A 21,707-nucleotide genomic window follows, 5' to 3' on the forward strand; every position below is an offset into this window, starting at 1 on the left:
TACTCAATAATGCCAAAATTTCAACGAAGAATCTCCGCTAAGATCAAAGCGATTCCGGTCTCGATTATCTATCTAGGTATGTACATACATACATATGTAAGTACTACGATGAATTTCAGCTCTGTATTGGTCGAGAAATAAATATTCGATAACCCCAATGCGCCTTTCTGCCTAGAAACATTTGATAAAAATATTATTAGTATTATACAAAGTACATAAATACATATCAATTCACACCCACAGAGACATTAATGGTCAAATTTGTGAATTTGCAGCATTTTTATGCGATTCAGCGAAATTCGAGATTGCTGAAAACTCCTGATTTTGCGAGAAAATGGTTGAGGGTGCCAATTTGTTGGAACCGTTTCAATGAAAATCAGATAAATTGGCAACTCTGATAGGAAACGATCGACCTGGAGTCACAAATCCAAGATCTGAAACCAGTAGAAACCAGTGGGGTTTGAACCCGCGACCACTCAGTTCAAAGCATTATATGCTAACCGGAAAATTTAACACACTAATCGAGCTGCCTAATGTGTAGTTAAATAGTTATGTTTATGCTTTTTAGGAATAGCTCAAAGAATTGCAGATTCAAATAAAATTAATAAATGTATTCACTTGTTTATTTGATAGAAGCGATAAAATTATTTAATTTGATTTGTTTTATTTGAATCATTTGTAACCAGCTCAGATAAAAAATGGTTGCAAATTTTTGAACTTTGTAAATATGTACGTTTTCCAGACAGGTAGGAGGTGTCTTTGATATATTTCTTTTTACACATTCATTATAGAACGAAAGCAAATCGTATCAATGCCATTTTTCAACGTTTAATTAAGCTAGAGTGTTGTTTTTCCATGGCGTGGTCGACACTGATCATTTGTTTCACTAGTTGGAAAATACGCTCAATCAATTGCATGCCCATTAAGTTTCGTCACGAAATCTTTTAAGTGGCCATTTTGAATATTAGTGTGAATTGTATGGGAAATTCAATATGGATGTGCTGTTGAAAGTATCTCGTAAAATCCTCGGCGAGTGTTTCAAATTGTATTTGAGCTTTTCTTACAACACTTCAGCAGGACAGGCACGAACGGAGACCGTTTCAATATTTTCCGGAAAACGTCGTTATTTTGCCGGAGTGTTGTGCCGTCGGGTTTTGTCAAGAGGTGTATATATTTTATGTAAGTACTAGTTCAATACTTAGGTACGTGCTTTAAATTCAAATTTATATCTCGATAGATAGCCACAGTATAAACAGTTTCCCGGTGAACAAATTAAATAAACACAAAAACGTTGACGGTTTGATTATACGAGCTTTATCCTTTGTTGTGTGTGTTTTACGTACACGTTTTAAACACCGTATGAGAAAAGTTTACGTACTGGGATGGAAGTTAATTTCGTGATATATTCAGAGTTCACACCACCTACATATGTATGTACATACGTGCATATGCATACATGCATAGTAGCAATTCACGAAATCAAGAAAGGTTAAAGTGTACGTGTTTTCTTATTGTAAACAATTTGCTTTTAAAAATATGTAAACCCTCTACCTTAATAAAATACAAATATGTAGTATGAAAGTGGTTCATAGTTGGAATTGGATTGATTTTTCAGGCAACTATGTATTTTAAAATCTAGCTTTGTTCATATTTCTTGTCATATATTTATGTTTTTTTTTCTTATTGGCTTAACGCTGTATTTTTAAATAATTTAGTAAACTAACGTCAATATAGGGGTGGAATTCGGAATTTAGATTTCTTAATCGTAAAATCTACAGCCGTATGAAAATAACAAGTCTTTAAAAGAACTTTCTATCGATTGAATTGTCATTGAGGCTATTCAAGCGTATTGAGTTTGAAATTATTTTAAAAAAGATAGGAGGGTACGGCAGTGGGGTGAAAAGTTTCGTTCCAATAATGTTTTAATGAAATGTCTTTGACTATGGATCAATTTAGATAAAATGGAATGAATATATTTAAAAATATATACAATATAAAATATTCACCATGCGTCAGTGAATGAATTAAAATAATTGCGAAGATAATTTATCAAAAGTTTATTTTGATATTAATATTAAATTTAAACGTACAAGCTATTTAATATTAAAGTTTATTAGTTCTCTTGTTTTATATTTAGCTTCATATTGATTAATATGCTGTGTTTACATTTTAAAAGTAATGGCTATATTTTCATTGTGAAGCTAAACTAATATGCTACAAGATGCTGCTCGTCGTTTTGATACAAAGTATTGTAGTTTGCAAAACTTTGTTAATATACCAAAATTGTTATACAAGAATACTCGAGCAAAGTGATATTGAGAAAGGCTAACATCTTTCTCAAAGCGGTGGCTCATCATAAACTTTCGTTTTTGATAGCTCCATGTGTAAGCCGGATTATATTTTCCTAACTCACGTCTAATTATTATGATCAGAACATGCGCCGTTTCTTACGAAGACTAGAAAAAGGTTTAACGACACCGCGAAGGTTGAAACGTTTCTTGTGAATTTCCCACGTTCGCTCATAAAAGTGAAACGTGAAGCGTCCGAGATGAAAAGACACATTTCAGACGTTCAGCTGAATTTATTCTCTCGCAAATTTCTTCAAAATGGTTGCGTTTTCATGCTAAGTCATCGAGCATGAAAAAATAACTCGGGGCAAATAACGAAATTCAGTCAATTTTCCACGAACGAACGGATTTCCCATTTCGAAACAGATTTTCTAATAATCACAGCGTAATTCGTTTCATCGACAATTCAACAACTGTAAAGGTCAAACCTCTTTATATAATACATATATCAATAAACTTGAGCCAACATATTTCTATATACATACGTAAGCCTACATATATGTACATACGTAAGCCTATATGTATTAAAAAAAAATTATATATTTATTTATTTATTTATTTATTCTAAACAGACCATTGTGGCATAACAGGAATTCCTAAAGCGCCACAATGGTCAAAAAATATAACACAAAAAAAAAAAAAAAAACAATTAAACATAAACATAAATACATCCATACATAAACATAAAAAATAGCATTTAATAATAACAGATAAAGTAAAAATATCAAATAAAATATAGCATAAGGAATGCCTTGCACCTACAGCCAGTTTCAATAAATATGTAAGAAACAACTACAAATACAAAACATCCCTGTAAGGCCCAAATGGAAGAGAGTTAATCAAAATTTCACTCATAAATCACAATCAATCATGAAAACAATGATGAGCGCAGACTACCAGATAAATGGGTTAGAGTAATTTCCGACAATTTACGCTCACTAAGGTGGAAAATATCACATTCAGTCTCGGCAGCAACGATTTCATTAAGAAGTCGGATAGCTCTTGGAATAGGAGCCATTCGAAAAAGAACTGTGCGGGCAGGAGGTACAGCCAGCAAATGATGATGTCTACCACGCACATAGTGATTAGGGACATAAAGTCCCAACTGCTCCAGCAACAACGGGCATGACGTATTACCACGTAAGAGCAGGAGAACGAAACGAATTATATGTACATATATGTATATATCTATGTACATATGTACATATATACAATTGTATATATATCTATAAACTTGTTGGGTATACATACCTCACAAGATCGAATAGACAAACATTGAATTAAATGATTTTTGATTTATGTTCCCTCATAAATACAAAATGAAAGCTTTGTTTGATTTAAACTGATTCATAAATTATGAGTGAGCCGATCGGTCTGACTACGAATATGTACATATGATCATTCAGCCATACCAATCATAATTAGTATGATTGATCACGAAATATGTGTTTGTGCAAATTCACCGGTAGTAAGCATTAAATATTATTACTTTATCTATGTACGTAGTAACAATAGGTGAAGTTTTGTGATCATGCGAAGATTCGAACTCGAGATTTTGACTGATTCGAACTCAGAATCGATTACTGATCACGTTTTAATGATCTAGAAAAAATGTAGGTGTGTGTGTCTGTGTATTTTGGGGATTTTTTTTTAATGAACAGGTAGGTATGTGAAGCGTTTAATAACAATAATCCACATACTCATTTTGTGAATTTGATGGAAAACGCATTCCACATTCTGGTTGTCAGAATGCTTTTACCAATTATTATTATAATTGACGTACTTAATTGATCAATGGGAAGCTTCTACGTATTATCCTCTGATTGTATATTGTTTGCTTCGAATTAATTCTATTATGCAAACGTACACAAACCTATAAATTGAACGATGGGTTTGATTTGTGCTTACTATTTTAAAGTCCAATAATACACTAATTATTAGTTTAGATTTTATCATTTTATATATACATGACTGTTATTGATAAAGCAAAACATTATATTCTTTTATACGTTTCAGAAAATCATCATTTGTTACGTTATAAATATTTTTAAATATATAAATATTATTAAACTTTTCTCTCTTCAACTGTGAAATAGATTTAACTGAAACTTTATATGAATATAAAGTGCATTAAATTTATATAAAAAGAGTTTTGCAATTCGACGAAGTTCTTTTATTTTTGATATTCGACATTTTTTAGGTTTTTCTCCGTTAACTGTTTGTTATAATAAACTGAATTTTCATATTTATAAGTTTAAGATTAAAGCCTTAGTGCACTAAATTTGTCGATCATTTGTCAATCGAAGGATATTTTACTCTAGATCTCATTATTTTAGATCCTTTTTCCAGGCTTTGGAATGTTTCCTATCCTAACGATAAATTTTAATTTTGAAATAAAAATACCATATTAATAAAATATGTATCTAAGTTGGTATTAAGTTAAACTTCTAAATATGACATTTCAGTTCTATACATTGAAAGGTTTCTGAGCGAAAAAAAACCTCGAATCTCTAGAGTAAAAGTACTACTTCCGGTTGAGCTAAAAATATTTAAATATTTGCATGTAAAAATTTTCAGTCTGATTTGGTTTGGTTTGGGTTTAATTTAGTTTAGGGTTTGGTTTAGTTTGGTTTGGGAGATAATTCAATTCAAAAATTTCAATTCAAAAATAGAGGACACCTATAAAGGGAGGTACCACTTTCGGTCAACTTAAAAATTTGAATCGATAAGCATATCAGTAACCGATACTAAGTTTCAGTTCGATAGGACTAACGGTGTTCAAAAAATGTCCAAAATACATATGTAGATACACACACTGACACATAAACACACACACAAATTTTTCTAGATCATGAAAACGTGGATAGGACACACTCGAATTTTTACTTTTTATTTAGGTTTTATTTTATTTAGCTTTACAAAATATCGTAATCTTTTATTCAAACTTATGGAGAAGTTTTATCTAGTGTTTATGTGTGTATAGTTTTGAAAATGAAATTATGATGAGGTCGTGCACTCAGCCAGCGAAAATCCACTTTCCTCCAAGAACGTGCATTGAAAGTTTTACTCGAAGCTAAAAAGTGAGTTTTTCGCGGTCGGAAAATAAGGTAGGTAGGTAAAAGAAGGAAGCAGGGCCAGACCGAAGCCCTAACACATTTACCGACGTAATGCGGGATCGTGCACCTGTCCTGAGGAGACTTCGCCCCGGGCACATCCGAAACTCCAGTTTATTTATTTCAAGGGGAGGGGAATCTAGAAGGGATTTGGGAGCCCGGAATATTTACTTTGTGGCATTCCACTCGACAAATATTTATCCTCTTGCGCGCCAATGTCGTGCGACTAAATAGCCAATGTGGTATAAGTTTATTTTTCATGTCTAAGAAGATTAATATACATATGTACATAGTATTTCTATGAATTATGGAATCAGACGTTTGCAGTTTTAAACGTATTAATCTAATAAATCCACTTACAGATAAGTCTAAATACTATAAGTAAAACTTTTAGACTGATTAAAATGGATTACAAAGTTGTTTATGAAAATTTAATGTATTCTAACGCCTTAACCGTCGATTCTTTTCAGATATAATTGAAAAACAAATCCTTTATCAGATTCGGCAAAAATATTCTGGAAATTTATTAAGGAAATAATTCATCAATTTTATGAACGCATTGGGAGTCAAATAAATGAAATCATATTAGTATAATTTGTTTGAAACATGCTGTTGTGGCTTCTTTCATAAATTTCAAATGTGACCCTCCCATGTATTTGAGGGATATAAGAAGTACCAAAAACAAAAATTTATAATAGCATACACAAATATCTGCTATGAGAATGTTTTCGATACACGTTTGAGCGCTTATATAGGATCACACATTTCGGATTTTCAGTAAGACAATAGTTTTACTTCCAATTGTTGGATTTTAATCATAATTTTTTCATTACATAATATTATTCGAACAATAATGATAATAAATTATTAGGAAGATATAAATAATTTAAGAGGTCAAAATGAAATAGTGAAATAAATATGTACCAATGATATGACGTGCCGTCATTGGACCAGAGGGACTAGGCTAAGTCTCCTAAAATTAAAAAAATCAACAATCCAAATTGTTGTGCATATTGATATTGTTCATTCGGATTAGTGAAGCTTAGAAACCAAAATTGGCCCTATCTAAGGCAGTGGTAGTGGATTGCTATGGTATGGTCCGCTGCGTCGTTCACTTACACGGACTCGTGGTCTTTCGCGGTACTGGTGCATTATAGGTGTTCCGTCGAAAACGAAAACAAATTTTTAATTTATTCATCTCTTCGAGCACTCGTGGAATTTTCACGAAGAATATTCTGATTTGTGTCTATCAAATATCATTCTGAACAATTTTTTTATTATTAAAAGAGCACGTATTTACAAATAACTTTTTGAATACAAATATAGCAAGGGACTCGGCTCGCGAAACGATTCCCTCAGAAGAAACCGGTAAAGAATGAGTGGAACGAATAACGAGGCCATGGAATGATGCATTCTCGATTAATTGTTCGATATGTTACAATAAAAGCGTCAAGTCTCGCATATCTACATATATAAGTAAGTGCATACACCGGCTTTGATTTTTAGCTAAAGCTTAAAACGATAGATTTCACCGATACTCTTACTAGACTCCTGCACTTGCCGCTGTGTACCAGTACTCTGATCAAAAACAGCTGATCAAAGTTTGATAGAGATGCTGGTTTCGATGCTACTCTTTAAATGAATTTTAAGAATGGAACCGATTGTATTCAAATAACTAATTTATTGTTGGATTGATACAAAATAAAATATATAAAAACGGACGCGATGTGTGTATGTATGTGGGTATGTGCGAGACCGGGGACACACAACCAATCAGAGTCAAGTAGTCGAGGAAACGTGGGGAAGCGGTTATTATTATAAGGATAATATATGTATTACGTGCGCGCGCGCCTATACATTACATTACATTATATTTATATATAACATATAATTTTATTTTAATCCGTATATCAATTCCTTTCTGAAACCACCCGTTGAAATCAACGGGCACAACACTAGTAGACAATGATTAACAAAATTCAATTTACTGTAAAAGTTTTACAACTACATTCGCATTACCTACGATTTTAGGTTAGGGTAAAGTTACGTAGTTAAAGGTTATGTCTAAAGAGCGAGTCAATTTTGCACAGTTCATTGTTCATTGTTCATTTTTATGCTCTCTAGTTTTGTAGTTTGCCCTGTTTCCTGGAAAATAGACCCAAAACGCCCTGTTTCCTAGAAAAATCACGCTTCCCGTGTACTATATTGTTACTAGATGATTTTGACGATGCATACTCATACTAGAAAGTGTATATGTACATCAGCGAGATTTACACTCTTACTGTGACAGATACATATGTGCATCATTCAGAAGATTAAGTTTTTAAGACGAACAGGATGTTAATAAGAAAGGTTGGATACTTGGAATATTTCTGTTGGCACAAAACTATTAAGTATGTATTACATATCAAAAATTATTATTTTTTTGTTCAAACCTAGTCATCTGTTTTAAAAATTACGGCACGCCACTGGAATGTATTATAGAATACATGTATTTTCATACACCAGTGAATGGCAATAGGTCGATGAAAAAAGCTTTCAACACACGAGAACATAAGCTCTATCGGTAATTTCATACCCATCGTATCGTGAATTAATAGATTTTTCATCGTCCGGAAAAATATCCAAACAAATGTTTCTTATATTCTGCACGTGAGATATTATAGTGATTTACGACACACGGTATACATTGTAAGGGAGGATAAAAGGAGGTAGTTTGGAGGAGAAAAATTTTGAGTGAACACGTGTTAGTAATTGAGTAAATCATATTTAACCATTTACTTATTTAAATTATGTATAATAAATTTGCACGTTTAACATGGCTGAAATCAAGATGAAAATGACCCAGATTAAAGGCCATCAAATGAATTTCAATTTCACGTTTCACTATTGGCGAATTGATACCGTTTAAAAAGGTGTCAATTTGTTCATTGTTTGAATTGGAAAAAAAGTCGTCGCAAACGTAGTGTTTTATATATATGTAGGTACATATACATACACAGGGCAATTCGATTGACGATTTTATAACGAGCAAGTGGCAAAGTTTGCAATCGAATTTTGGGAGTTTAAATTTCGTTTTCGAGCCACCGTATTTGCATTGTAGGCGCCGTCAGGGGTGTTTAATGGAATTCCGCGGCCGATTGAAATTCACCATTGAATTTGTATTGAAATTGGGGCCCGAGAGACAACAGGCGCAAATACCGCATATTTGTCGACTTGTTATCGCCAGGCATTTTCGCGAAATGCCTTTTTCTCTCCGGTTCGCTTTTAGTCAAAGAGTGGATGCCGTGAACCAAAGATAAACAACGGCTGAAAATCGAAGAAACCACCATCCTGAACCCATCCCATTTCCTCGAACGAGACCCCTTCTATCTTATACGGTGTAAATCCCACTGTGTGTACGGGGTACTTAACACAAATCGAGTGTTTGCCTCGAATGTCTACCGAAATAATGAGGGTTCTAATGTGTACCACTCGACTCGAGTTCCTCAAAAATTAATATGTATAATATAAGTCAACGAACCCAAGGGACTCATCACGTTGTTCTTGTCATTAGTTTATAAACTGGAATTGGTTGAAGAGTATACATATATGTACATACATGCATATACAAAGATAATATAAGTTAATTAATAAAGTTTGAGAAATGCGGTATATCAAATAAATATATATGTATATTAATATATAATTGACCGCAATGTCCGCGGCGAGGCTGGGGCTTTCTTTCAGTTGAAAGTCCATAGAGCCGTAAGCTACTTACGAGTACAAATAAGCCGCAAATCCCCGTGGAGAAATTGCCAAAGAAGTTTATCCTTGTTAAGTCGGACTACACCGTGTTACAAAAGCCACTGCACAATATTTTTATCCACCTTGAGCGGAAATCAAAATAATTGTGATCTATATCAAGGGATCTGATGTGATTATATGTACATACTTACATATGTAGGTCGATGTCTTCGACACCATTGGCTTTCTCAAGTCAAATAATTTTTCACATACATATATATATATATATATATATATATATATATATATATATATATATATATATATATATATATATATATATATATATATATATATATATATATATATATATACTATAGCAGTCATCCGTGGCTCATCCGCACATTACATATACATATGTATATGTTCATATAATGTACTACGTAGAAGCTTTTAAATATTTTTATTTGATAATAAATATTAAGCATACAGCTCAACAGTAAGCGTATAAATCAAACAACTGAGGAGGCACGGGTTCGAGTCCTGACCCAGTGTCGCTGGCCAGACCTTGGATATACGTGACTCCGGGACGGTTACCTGTCTGAATTTTCGTTTGCAATCAGAGTATATATATATATATATATATATATATATATATATATATATATATATATATATACTCTGATTGGAAACGAAAATTCGGACAGGTAACCGTCCCGGAGTCACGTATATCCAAGGTCTGGCCAGCGACACTGGGTCAGGACTCGAACCCGTGCCTCCTCAGTTGTTTGATTTATACGCTTACTGTTGAGCTGTATGCTTAATATTTATTATCAAATAAAAATATTTAAAAGCTTCTACGTAGTACATTATATGAACATATACATATGTATATGTAATGTGCGGATGAGCCACGGATGACTGCTATAGATGTCATGCATAATATGCCAGGAACGTGAATGGCGTTACTCAATATATAAACAAAATATTTCAAGAGTGATTAACTATTTAAAAAAATACTTCAGGTATCAATTGACATATTTGGTCACTTAAATAAATATTATAATATATGTACATTTATGGTCGAAGACTCTATTTACAAATTTGCTAAAAAAGTATCGTGAAAGTTGCCACAGGCAAAAGGTTAAATGGTGAACTAATTCCACTTTCCTGTCAGTAAATTATCCTGTCGGTAATATATTAGTCAGAATTCATCTTTGTGGTAAGTTAATTAATTAAATGGTTGAGAATTATTTAAATAATCAGTAATAATTATATAATTATAAAAAGAGTAAGTATCCAAATTAAATAGTAAATTAACCTGTCGGTAAAATATTAGTCAGAATTCATCTTTGTGGTAAGTTAATTAATTAAATGGTTGAGAATTATTTAAATAATCAGTAATAATTATATAATTATAAAAAGAGTAAGTATCCAAATTAAATAGTAAATTATACTGTCGGTAATATATTAGTCAGAATTTATCTTTGTGGTAAGTTAATTAATTAAATGGTTGAGAATTATTTAAATAATCAGTAATAATTATATAATTATAAAAAGAGTAAGTATCCAAATTAAATAGTCAGTATTTCAAAAAAACGACACTCACATGAACAGTTCAATGATGTGTCTATAAGATAATCGGAAATCATGAAAACAGAAATCACTGTATGATGTGAAAATTGTTGTAAAAAAATGCATGAAAGAGCTTCAAGCCAAAAAATAAGATAAATATCAAATTATTTGACTTTTTCGAGGCTTTTTCGGGGTGCCTATATGTTTGTCTGCTATATAAAATTGCATTTAACAACTTTACACCAACAAATTTAGAATATTACGATATCTTAACTTAGAACCTAGGGTTTTGGAAAGGCTCTATGCCCGATATCCAAGAACTCCCATTCAAAAACGGTTGGGTATTGCAAATAAATGTATTGTCCGCTATGCAATTTCACAGATTTCAATGTAAAACTATCAAATCGAAGTGTAATGGAAAATATGTGCCAGGAAATTCCCGGCTTTGCAAAGCAACACTGACAACACCGGCTAGCATATAAATAAAACCACATTTTCAAACCAATCGATTTTCTACTTTTAAATTTGCTTTCATTTTATAAAATTGAAGGCATTGCACACGAAAACGCTAAACCTAAAATAAATTTAATACCCCCATTCATAATACAGTATGTATTATAATCATGCAATCGTATTTATAATTTAGAAATGTTTTAATGGACTTTTGCAACGAAACAAATGTCAAAAAAATGAACCGCCATGAATGTTTACGATGGAAAGACGTTTACAAAACAGGAAGAGAAATAATATACTTTTCATGTAGAGAAATTCCCTTATGAATATTTTGAAAAGGAGATGAATGAGAGATGCGGAATGTTTTTGAAAGAGTTTTCAACAATAGTCCTGCACACCGTTAGGGGTGATGAATCCTGAAAGGAAAAAGATATATGTACATATGTACGTATGTTTGTATCTACGTTACTTCGGTTCAGTTGGGTATTGTTTAATCGACAATTTGAGATGCTATATGTATATAATTTTGTATACACAACTACATATAAAATATACAGATACCTATTTTGTAAACATTTCCAATGTTATATAATAATACATACATATATACATACATAAGTACGATATTGGAGAGCCCAAACATAAATGAAATACACGGAGTCACCTGAACCTTTAGCGAATTCTGTAAAAGTGTACCAAGATTCAGTTTTCTGGATGGCAGCTTATCACACCCACGCAATTTGATTTATATTTTATATCACAGAAGTAATTGAAATACGTGAACTATATTCATCCCAAAATTTAAGGTGCTACCCTTGATCTAATAGCACTACATAATATATAAGCTACATATATTTGAAACCCAATATAGATTTTCAATATGAATTCAAAAATATATTCTTTTTTTTTAAATCGGCTTTCATTTTATTCAAAATTAATATTAAAAAGTAAAGTTTTTAGAATCTACGTAAACGTTTGTTATTCGCAAGTGACATAAAGGGGATGCTGGGTATCAAGAAAACGTTGAATAATTCACACACAACTCAAGGTCATAGTCTGTTTTCACCATGCCATAGGTATTATCGTGTATTTTCACTCTTTCCATCTTTTTTCTTATTCCGTCCAATTATATCCGGTGACATCACAATGCAAATAACGAAGTGGATTCATCGAAATTCAATGAACATTCCAAATTGAATTCCGACTTCGTTGAAATGTGCGGATTTTGTGACTGTGTACGACGTCGATTCTATGCATGTGTGTACATATGTACATATGTGTACATACGTACGTATGTATGTATATGAATTATTTTTCTTATGCTTAGTATGTATGTATATCAAAATTAGATCAAAATAGCAAGTCTTTGGCCTACTTTTATCCCACGGTAGATTTGATACCATTCAAAACATTGCGCTTAAATAAATACAAATCATAATGATATATAAACTGGAAAAATTGTGTAGGAGTATTTTATGTATTGTAAAATAATAATAATTGTAAAAAAAACAGTATTCTATCCACTTTGGAAATACATTCTTCTAATATAGTTCGAGTTCGATCCCTTGAGCTGACCTCGATTGAAAAAGAATTTTTCTGAGTATATCTGTAATGCTGCTGGTCAGACCAGGATTTGTGACTCCTGGTTGATCGTTTCCTATCAGAGTTTGCCAATTTTCTCTGATTTCATTGTTGAAACGATTCCCGATTAAAAATTGGCTAAAAATCCTTCCTACCCACTATGTCACCACTATTTGAGTATGATTAATGTAAATATTACAATAAAAAAATGTATGTACAATTCATAGATGTCTCGTTAATTGTCGAGTTTAAGTCAGTGTCTCGTAATTTAGCGACTTATATAATAAAAAATGCTGTATTGTTTGTAATTTGGCCAGGAAGGCGCATTGGGGTTTACCTGTAATGCCTTCCTGGTATGAATTAAAAAAATAAATAAATAAAAATAAAAATAAATAAAAAAAAATATATAATTTCGAAAGAGACTTTGTATGTAACTATGAAAGATTTGGGTGGGAGCATCGAAAACAAATCAAAGTTTCTATGACCGTGATATTGTTGAATATTATTTTTTTTCGATTCCAATAAATTTAATAAAATAAAAATGAATGCTTATTATTAGATTAGTCATGTTTACGTTTTTTACAAGCTTTTTTTTAGCGTCACTTTGTTAGTTCAATGATATTCCAGCCCATCAAAAAAATTGATCTGATTTTGAACTACTTCCACTCTTCAGGTCGCTTTGCTGTCTTACCGACATACATATGTACATATGTACATAGTTAGTTAGCTAACATTGAAGTAAGCTTATGTATTCGACATGAAGTTGAAGGAGTTTAATCATTAACGAACTCATTAAAACTTACATCGGCATCTTGTATCAGATTGCACCTTTCTAACATCCCTTTGTAACTCATTAAATCAATGGTAAAGTTACTTTTTTCACTCTCATTTACTCGCATCTGAAATAAATTTATTCATTTACATTTCAATTTTTTTTATATTTGTCACATAAAAAAATAGATTCTCCATCAAATTAATAGAAACACCACCAACTAGGGGCTGAGGTTTATAAGATCTCGGTAATATTACAAGAAAAAAACCAAATAACATACATTACATTTCAGAAATACAAACAGATGAAAAGGGTCATAAACCGGACATAATATTTTTGTTTTTGTGTAAAAAGTTAATATACATATGTATGTAGGATTTGTATAAGAAGTTGACAGAATTGAGGTCAATATATTTTGAGACGTCGAACTTAGTGGTCTTCAGACAATATTATTAATAAATACAGTTTCTGTCTACAAATTAAGTAAGACACTCAAATTAAGACCGGAATTCAACAAATCCTTGAACCGCACACCACCGTACTCAGATTTACCCAGCGGGTGTGATAAACCATCCGGAAGCAGTAACGAGAAACTATCCCTAATTTATTTTAGTGTATCCTACACTAAAACTAATATTTCACAAGAATATTTATCATCGTCTTGTCTGAAGTGTTTATACCTACTATACATGTATGTATTTATATATGAAAATTATTTGTAATTCATAATTAGTTACAGTGATAGTTTCTTATACCAATACAATTATTTTATTTTAAAATGGAAGCTCATTTTTACTTTTAGTTGAAAATTTCGCCTTCAAAATTAGTTAAATGCAATTTACGTTGAATTAGTATTGGCGTTCACCCAGATTGGATATGTCTAATTTGCATACAAATTATGTATTGGAGCCCATCAACCGACACACGTCACCTGTATTACCCCCGAAGCGATTCATATAAATTATTCAACAGTTCCGTTAGTACACTTGGCCTAAAAATACGAGGAAAGTGCGATCGTTCGTGCCCCATGGGGCTGAAGAAGAGATGTGGGTGATATCTGTTGCCGATGGCAGAAAAAAAAATCCACATTTAATTAAGTTCGTCTTTTACTATTAAGAAGCCTTGTTGGATTAATTGAAATTCTGAAAAAAACATAAATGGGTTCATAAAAAATATACAATCATTTTTGAATTACTTTTATATAAAACTTAATTATATTATACATATTTACGGGAGATATTATTATAATTGCGATAGTCTATTTTAGTACGAGCATGACTTGGATTTAAAAATTTAAAAATAGAACTTTCGTTAGAACCATTAATCGATAGCAATACATTTGACTTTAAAGTGGTTAACTTTTATAAATATCTACTATTGATTTACGAGTCAAACATAGCATACTCGAAGTCAATGGGTATTTACTCCATATTAATTCAAATATGAAATATTATAAACTAGCTGAACCCGGCATGCGTTGCAATGCCACAATAACGCATGCAATTCCCGTTCCCGTTCCCGTTCTCGTGCTCGTTCCCGTTCCCGTTCTCGTTCTCGTTTCCGTTCCTATTTTACCCTAACAACGCATTTCGCGACTGCATTGCGTTGCAATGCCACTCATTCCCATTTTTCCCGTTTCCGTTCCCGTTTTTGATTGAAAGTGGCATAGGTCCACTTTTCTGAATTTCGAGAAATATTTCGAAAAACATTAAATATAATGTTTTTCGTTTAATAATATTTAAAAATGTTTAGAAATGCTCAAGATTCTGGACATATCGAATTAAAAGAATTTATAACAATTTGTGAATTAAGTCAAACAGACATTGTGTTTTTGGAACTGAAAATTGGACTTCCGCCGCTTTCAAATATAACGGCTCATATATGTACATATGTATTACATAACTTTAGGTAAAAATGTAAAAGTTTTCACAGCCAAAAGTTTCATGCGACACCTGGTGAGTATATTTGAAATAGATTTTGACTGTTAGCACTTAAAATAAAACCTAAAAAAAATGGTTCATGTATGAACAAAAAAATAGTTCATGAGCGAACCGGAGTTAACACTTGGACTCTAACATACACATATGTATTATTATATATGTATACTTTAAATATCGCAGAAAGATACTATTATAATGACTTTATTCAGGAAAAAGAAAATTGGTTAAAAAATTAAAACTGCGAAAAATATTTGTATATATGAAGCTACCGGCTTATGTGAGATATTAACCTCATCAGGAATACCTGGAACTGAATGTTATTACATTTTTAAATTAGCTGTAATACTATCTGTATATTTGTAAAAAGCGCTCTCAATTTGTATTTTTTATTATTATTTCACATACATACATACATATTTATATACCAGGAAGGCCTAACAGGTGAACCCCAATGCGCCTTCCTGGCCAATCAATCACTGAATTTCAAAATGCTGAAAACTTGAAATTAACAAGACATACATACATATATGGATTTAAACTTGTACCTCTGTACATACATAAATATTATTAAAGTAGTGGTAACGTAGTGGGTAGGATTTTTTTTTATTTGATGGAGGAACCGTTTCAACAATGAAACTAGATAAATTAGCAAACTTTGATAGAAAAACAACAACTTATATCCAAGTCTGACCAGCAGCATTAAAGATTACACTCAGAATAAATCCTTTTCAATCGAGGTCAGCTTAATATTTCTGCTGGCATTTCTATTTATAAGAAAAATTCTAGGTACTATATTATTTTAACTTTCTACTTGTCGTACTCTTGACGTAATTATAAAATAAAATATAGTAAAAACATTATTCAAATATAAAATAAAATAAATTTACATATATTTTTTATACATAAATATGTTAGTATGTACATAAAAAGATCCCACGGTTTTGAATTGTATCATATCAACACGCATGATTTTGTATGAATACAAAAAAATGTACTAGAGCGAACGCTTACGGTAGTTCGATTTTGACCAAATTCATTCTGAAATCGGTACTACGGAGACCGCAATACCTGACTTTTATTTAATGGTACATAAAACATGAAGAACGACTCGCCGAAATAGTTTTCCCGACAAAAAGGGTACGTCGTAAAATTAGATTTCTAGGCAGTGTCGTTATTTGTGCGTTAAAGGTTCGCAGACTTATGGAATACCATGCTTGTATGTAGGCTTTTCACCACAATTTAAACCGCATATGTCAAACTTGCCTACTAACAGCTTTCGACGTTGATTCGAGTTGAATTCATTTGAAAAAATGCACGATCATTAATCGTATTGAATAAAATTTGGATGTGACCAACCCGTGATTTTATTAACAAAATTCGATACGGAAGCTTACGTACATATAATTTCACACGTATCGGCTATGAGAGCATTTTCAATACAAATTGAGCGCAAATGTAGGGAAAATTATACAAGACAAAAGGTCTACTCCCGATTGTCAGATTTTGATCAAATTTTATTAAATACTTAAAATTACTATAAATATTATAAACAATTTTAACAGGTCAAAATAAAATAATGAAATAATGAAAATAATAATTACTTAATACAAATATAAATTTTCAGCTTGATACATTTAGTGGCGTGGAAAAAATCATGTGGCCACAATATTTTTTATTTTTCTAAGAGTAAATATCCCACTTCTGGTTTATTAAATTAAATGTTTTTTTTTTTCATCGCATTGACACAGGAATTATATTGTAATTTTCTCGTGAAGAACACAGATATTTAAAGGGTCGAAAAAAATGTGGAAGTAAAATCAAACAAGAGGAAACTGCCACTTCCGGTTGACGGGTGTTCAAAAAATTTTATATATAACTTGATATCACATGTACATAGTTTAAAATTCTAGATATGAAATTTCAGTTCAATAAACCGAAAGGTTTCCGAGAAAAAACTAAAAAAAATTGCTTCTTTAGAGTAAAATTACTACTTTCGGTTGAGGTAAAAATATTAAAAAAAATATCAAGGTATAAAATTTATAATTTTCATTACATGTAAAAAAAATTCAGTCTGATTTGGTTAGCGGTTTGGAAGATAATTGAATTCAAACTAACCCCTTAAAAAAAGAGGACACCTACAATAAGGAGAGGTACCATTTCCTGTCAATTTAAAAATTTGAAAAAAATTCACATCGTATAAATGAGAATTTCAGTACCCGATACTAAGTTTCAGTTCGATAGGACTAATAGTGTTCAAAAAATCCCCAAAATACAAAGACACACTTACACACACACATTTTTTCGAATCAGTCAAATTCTCGAGTTCAAATTTTTGCCTGATCCAAAACCTTCATCTATTGTTACTACGTACAGAGATAAAGTAAAAATATTGTTATTCAAATTTCAGGTAGCAACTGCTAACAATCTACTGGTTTTACACTTGGGAGCTGTAGGTGCTTTGCTAGGAGTACTTTCTTTGAGTGGTTGGGTTGCTGGTGGAACTGTGTGTACAATAGGAGGATATTTACATACGCTTTTGCATCCTGTTGCTCTCTGGACTGTTTGCGGTTTGAACTGCGATCGATATTGTGCAATATCGGCACCATTACACTATGCTGCTCTTGTTAACCCAAAAAAGGTAATAATTATTACATTAATGTGTACATACGTGTTTCATAATAAACTGTGAGCTATTTGTTTGCTTACATGACAACTATCGTTAAGGCTTAGTTAAAGAATGAACATTCTTAACTTAGTTTAAGCTATTTTTTATATCGAATTTATCATAACAATTTCAGGTAGCATGTGGGTTAGCTTTTACGTGGTTAGCAGCATTTGCCCTAAGCGCACCACCATTATTAGGAGCCACAACCTTCAAATCAGGACTTCCTTTGGGAGGTTGTACGCCTGATTGGACTGCCCCTGGAGCGTTTTGGTACTGTGTCGTCTATACTATTTTCACCTTGATCTTACCAGCAACACTCGTATTGATTTGCAATCTGAAGGTATTTCAAACATAAGATACATATATGTACATATGTATATTTCATAAATATGGCTAACGTACATCATCACATTGCAGTACGATCTTATGTGCAAGGATTTTGTAGATAGGGATTGTAAAAAAATCCGTCTCAACTATAAGAGCCTTGATTTAATGTACGAATGTATGTTACAGTACAAGTGTTCACTCTAGTTCATCCATAAACATACTAGTTTCTTCATACACGAGCTATTTGTTTTAGCTTAAGTGGTAACAGTCAAAATCTATGTATCCTAGACTCACCAGGTATCGCATGAAACTTTTTAACTGTCAGAACTTTTGAGCTGTCAAAACTTTTGAAATGTCAAAACTTTTGAGTTTCTATGGAATGTGGTTTCCATAGGAATTTCCTTTTAAATATTTAGTGCTTTAACATCTGAAAGGTTTCGACAGTTTAAAAGTTTTGACAGCCAAAAGGTTCATGTGACAATCCTATGGAAACCACATTACAACGCTGTTAAAATTCCCGATTCTGCTATTTTTTTTTAAATATTTTAACCCAGGGTAAATGTACATAGGGGATAGAAGTATTTACAAACGATTGTAAATACTTAAACTTACGCCTAATTGTTTGTACCTGAACAAACTAGTCCGTTTGTCAATTTGTTCTATTATGTACACCATAACTAGACAGATTGGTTGGTGTACGAGCAAACTAGTATGTACATACTAAATACTACATACATTTGGATTGTAACATATGTATACGTAAAATATTGTTTTTGGAGTGGAAGTCGATTCTGTAATGTGATTATGGAGACTGCGCCTCTTACATATATGGAACGAATATATATAATAATAGATCATGTTGAATTTATTTCAGATATTGATGATTGCCAGATATCATCGACACCGAATCGCATCAGCCATTTATGAGGTAACTTTGTCAGCTCAGGTCACCATTACGCATCAACGCAATCCATTCTTCGTTCCAACGGTAACTTCACCGAATGCACCCAGAGTTCGTAATCGCAGTGCAATTTCAACAGTCCTCCAGCTGGTTGGATCCGTCTTTATCCTCTATTTTCCATATTATTTAGCGATGCTTTGGCAGTCTATATCTTCGATGATTCAAATTGAAACCAATGGGAAATTTAATCCTGTTAAATTGTCCCCTCATCTAATCACTATTGCTACGTCATTTTTAACATGTTCACCGCCGGTGAACGGTGTATTGTATGGCATAAAAAGTAAGATTCTAAGAAAAACGTTCCAAAACTACTGGAGGAAAAAGATGATGAAAAGTGAGATGAATCAAGAGATTCAAGCAAGAACGCCGAGCACGTGTGGATCTAGAAGGCCGTCGATTACACCATTGGGTATGATGCATAAGCCATGTCTTCAAAGAAGACTCTCTGAAGCACTCATTGATATGAATCGTTCTGCTAACAGCCCTCAAAGAAACAATAAGATAAAAAGAATAGCGTCCGATCACGCCTGGAAAACTGGAATAACATTCAACGGCCTTGATAGTCCACCGAGACCTTCAAAGCCGGAACGAGTTATTGCACATACGTCGAGCTTCAACACTCTGCAAGTTCCTTGTACTAATGCTGATACTGCCATGCCGCAACTGAAAGAAGATGAAACGTACATTTCATTTAAATCTTCATTCAAATGTCACGATCACAGCAATCCTAGAACGTCAGCCATTCCTATACCCAGACCAGCGATGAGCACGGCTAATCTGATACTGCAAAGAGTATTTGGGTTGGATCAAGAAGCTGTTCCTGTTAAAAGACCTCGTCCTAGACCCGCAGTAACCACGGGTATAGCCACGAAACGTTCCCCACGCATTCTTATCACTAGAGCGTTTTCTGAAGAGAGTGAAAAATCTCCATCCATGCCGGAGTCTCCAAATCGCGAAGCTATGTCCAAAAAATATTCTTGTTCTACTACTACCTTACTAGAACGCAAGTGGAAAGCGTTGCGCATGGATGAAAATTTCAAACCAGAAACCGACAGTGATAGTGATTTTTGTGAAGTTCAAAAGAAAAAAAATAGCATCAAAGTGGAGTTGGCCTGTGACGAAAGTAGTGGAGGAAATAATAGTGATTCGTCGAGTGTGGATGAAGATGAAGGAAGAAAATATGTTTCATTGGAGGAACAATACAGCAACACGCGACCGGAGATAACTTCAGAAGAACAATTATTGCTGTCGTGGCCTACGACGAAAAAACGACCTCAAAAACTGCGACCAAATGGTATTCTTGTAAATTCCTCCAGACCACATTATTTGAGGAATGGTATAGAAAAAGTAGAATAGCCCAATGCCAATGACCTTCTCTTAGAATATGAACCGAGATCTCATTAGATAAATATCAATTATATGTATAATAGTATATGCACTAAATGTATTTTAAGTTTATTTTCCACGAAACTTTAGTACCTATAAAAATATTTTAAAAAATATATTTTATTTATAAAACTAACTATCATAGTGAAAGCAACTACATATGTATGTATATAAGTTTTATACCTAAAAACTTTACATTTTCTATAAAAAAAATGTTATATTTTTATTTGAAAATTGTTTTTATCTATTTTATATGTACAAGAAAATACTAAAAAATGAGTTATACCAAATTTTGAACTCTAAATAAAATAGTGTAATATTTTTTATAAAATTTACACAGATTTTTGTGCGAATATATAAAAAAAATTGATGCACTTACATATATGTCCATAATATATTTATGTATGTATACTTAGTAGAAATATTATATTTTTCAATACCAATCATATCAAATCTCATTCCATATAGAGATGCCTGATGTATTTAGTTTTAAACATGGCATAGAATTATTTTCAATTACACTATGATAAATTTAAGATTAAAAATATTATCTAATAATACATACATACAGATTTAATAGATAGTGATTGAACAATAAAATATAATTTGTATTAAAATTTGATGTACTTAGTGTTTTGATAAGTGTTGATGAATGAAAACTCTATGACGATCATTTCAGAAGCAGAGAATATATTTTCGAAAAACGTAATATGCCTACATATGTGTGTAGGTGTGAATGAAACTTCATTACATTACACAGTAGATATTCCCATTTTAAAAAAGACAACTATTTTCAAACATACAGCAAAATAAACTGAAATTTTTATTAATGAAGTTTATTTATTGATTGTATATTAAAA

General features: G+C 32.1%; 1 protein-coding gene across 1 annotated transcript in view; it reads left to right on the forward strand.

The window, feature by feature from the left end:
- The window catches only part of LOC143911975 (uncharacterized), a 104,800-nt gene extending 83,983 nt beyond the window's left edge, over nt 1–20,817 (forward strand). The window contains exons 4-6 of the mRNA XM_077431080.1: nt 17,916–18,146; nt 18,307–18,513; nt 19,375–20,817. Coding sequence (XP_077287206.1) covers nt 17,916–18,146; nt 18,307–18,513; nt 19,375–20,817 — 1,881 coding nt within the window. The remainder of the gene's footprint in view (nt 1–17,915; nt 18,147–18,306; nt 18,514–19,374) is intronic.
- Nucleotides 20,818–21,707: the final 890 nt, after the last annotated feature.

The sequence above is a fragment of the Arctopsyche grandis genome, chromosome 5 (assembly GCF_051622035.1).
Source record: "Arctopsyche grandis isolate Sample6627 chromosome 5, ASM5162203v2, whole genome shotgun sequence".
In the NCBI taxonomy this organism is placed as follows: Eukaryota; Metazoa; Arthropoda; class Insecta; order Trichoptera; family Hydropsychidae; genus Arctopsyche; species Arctopsyche grandis.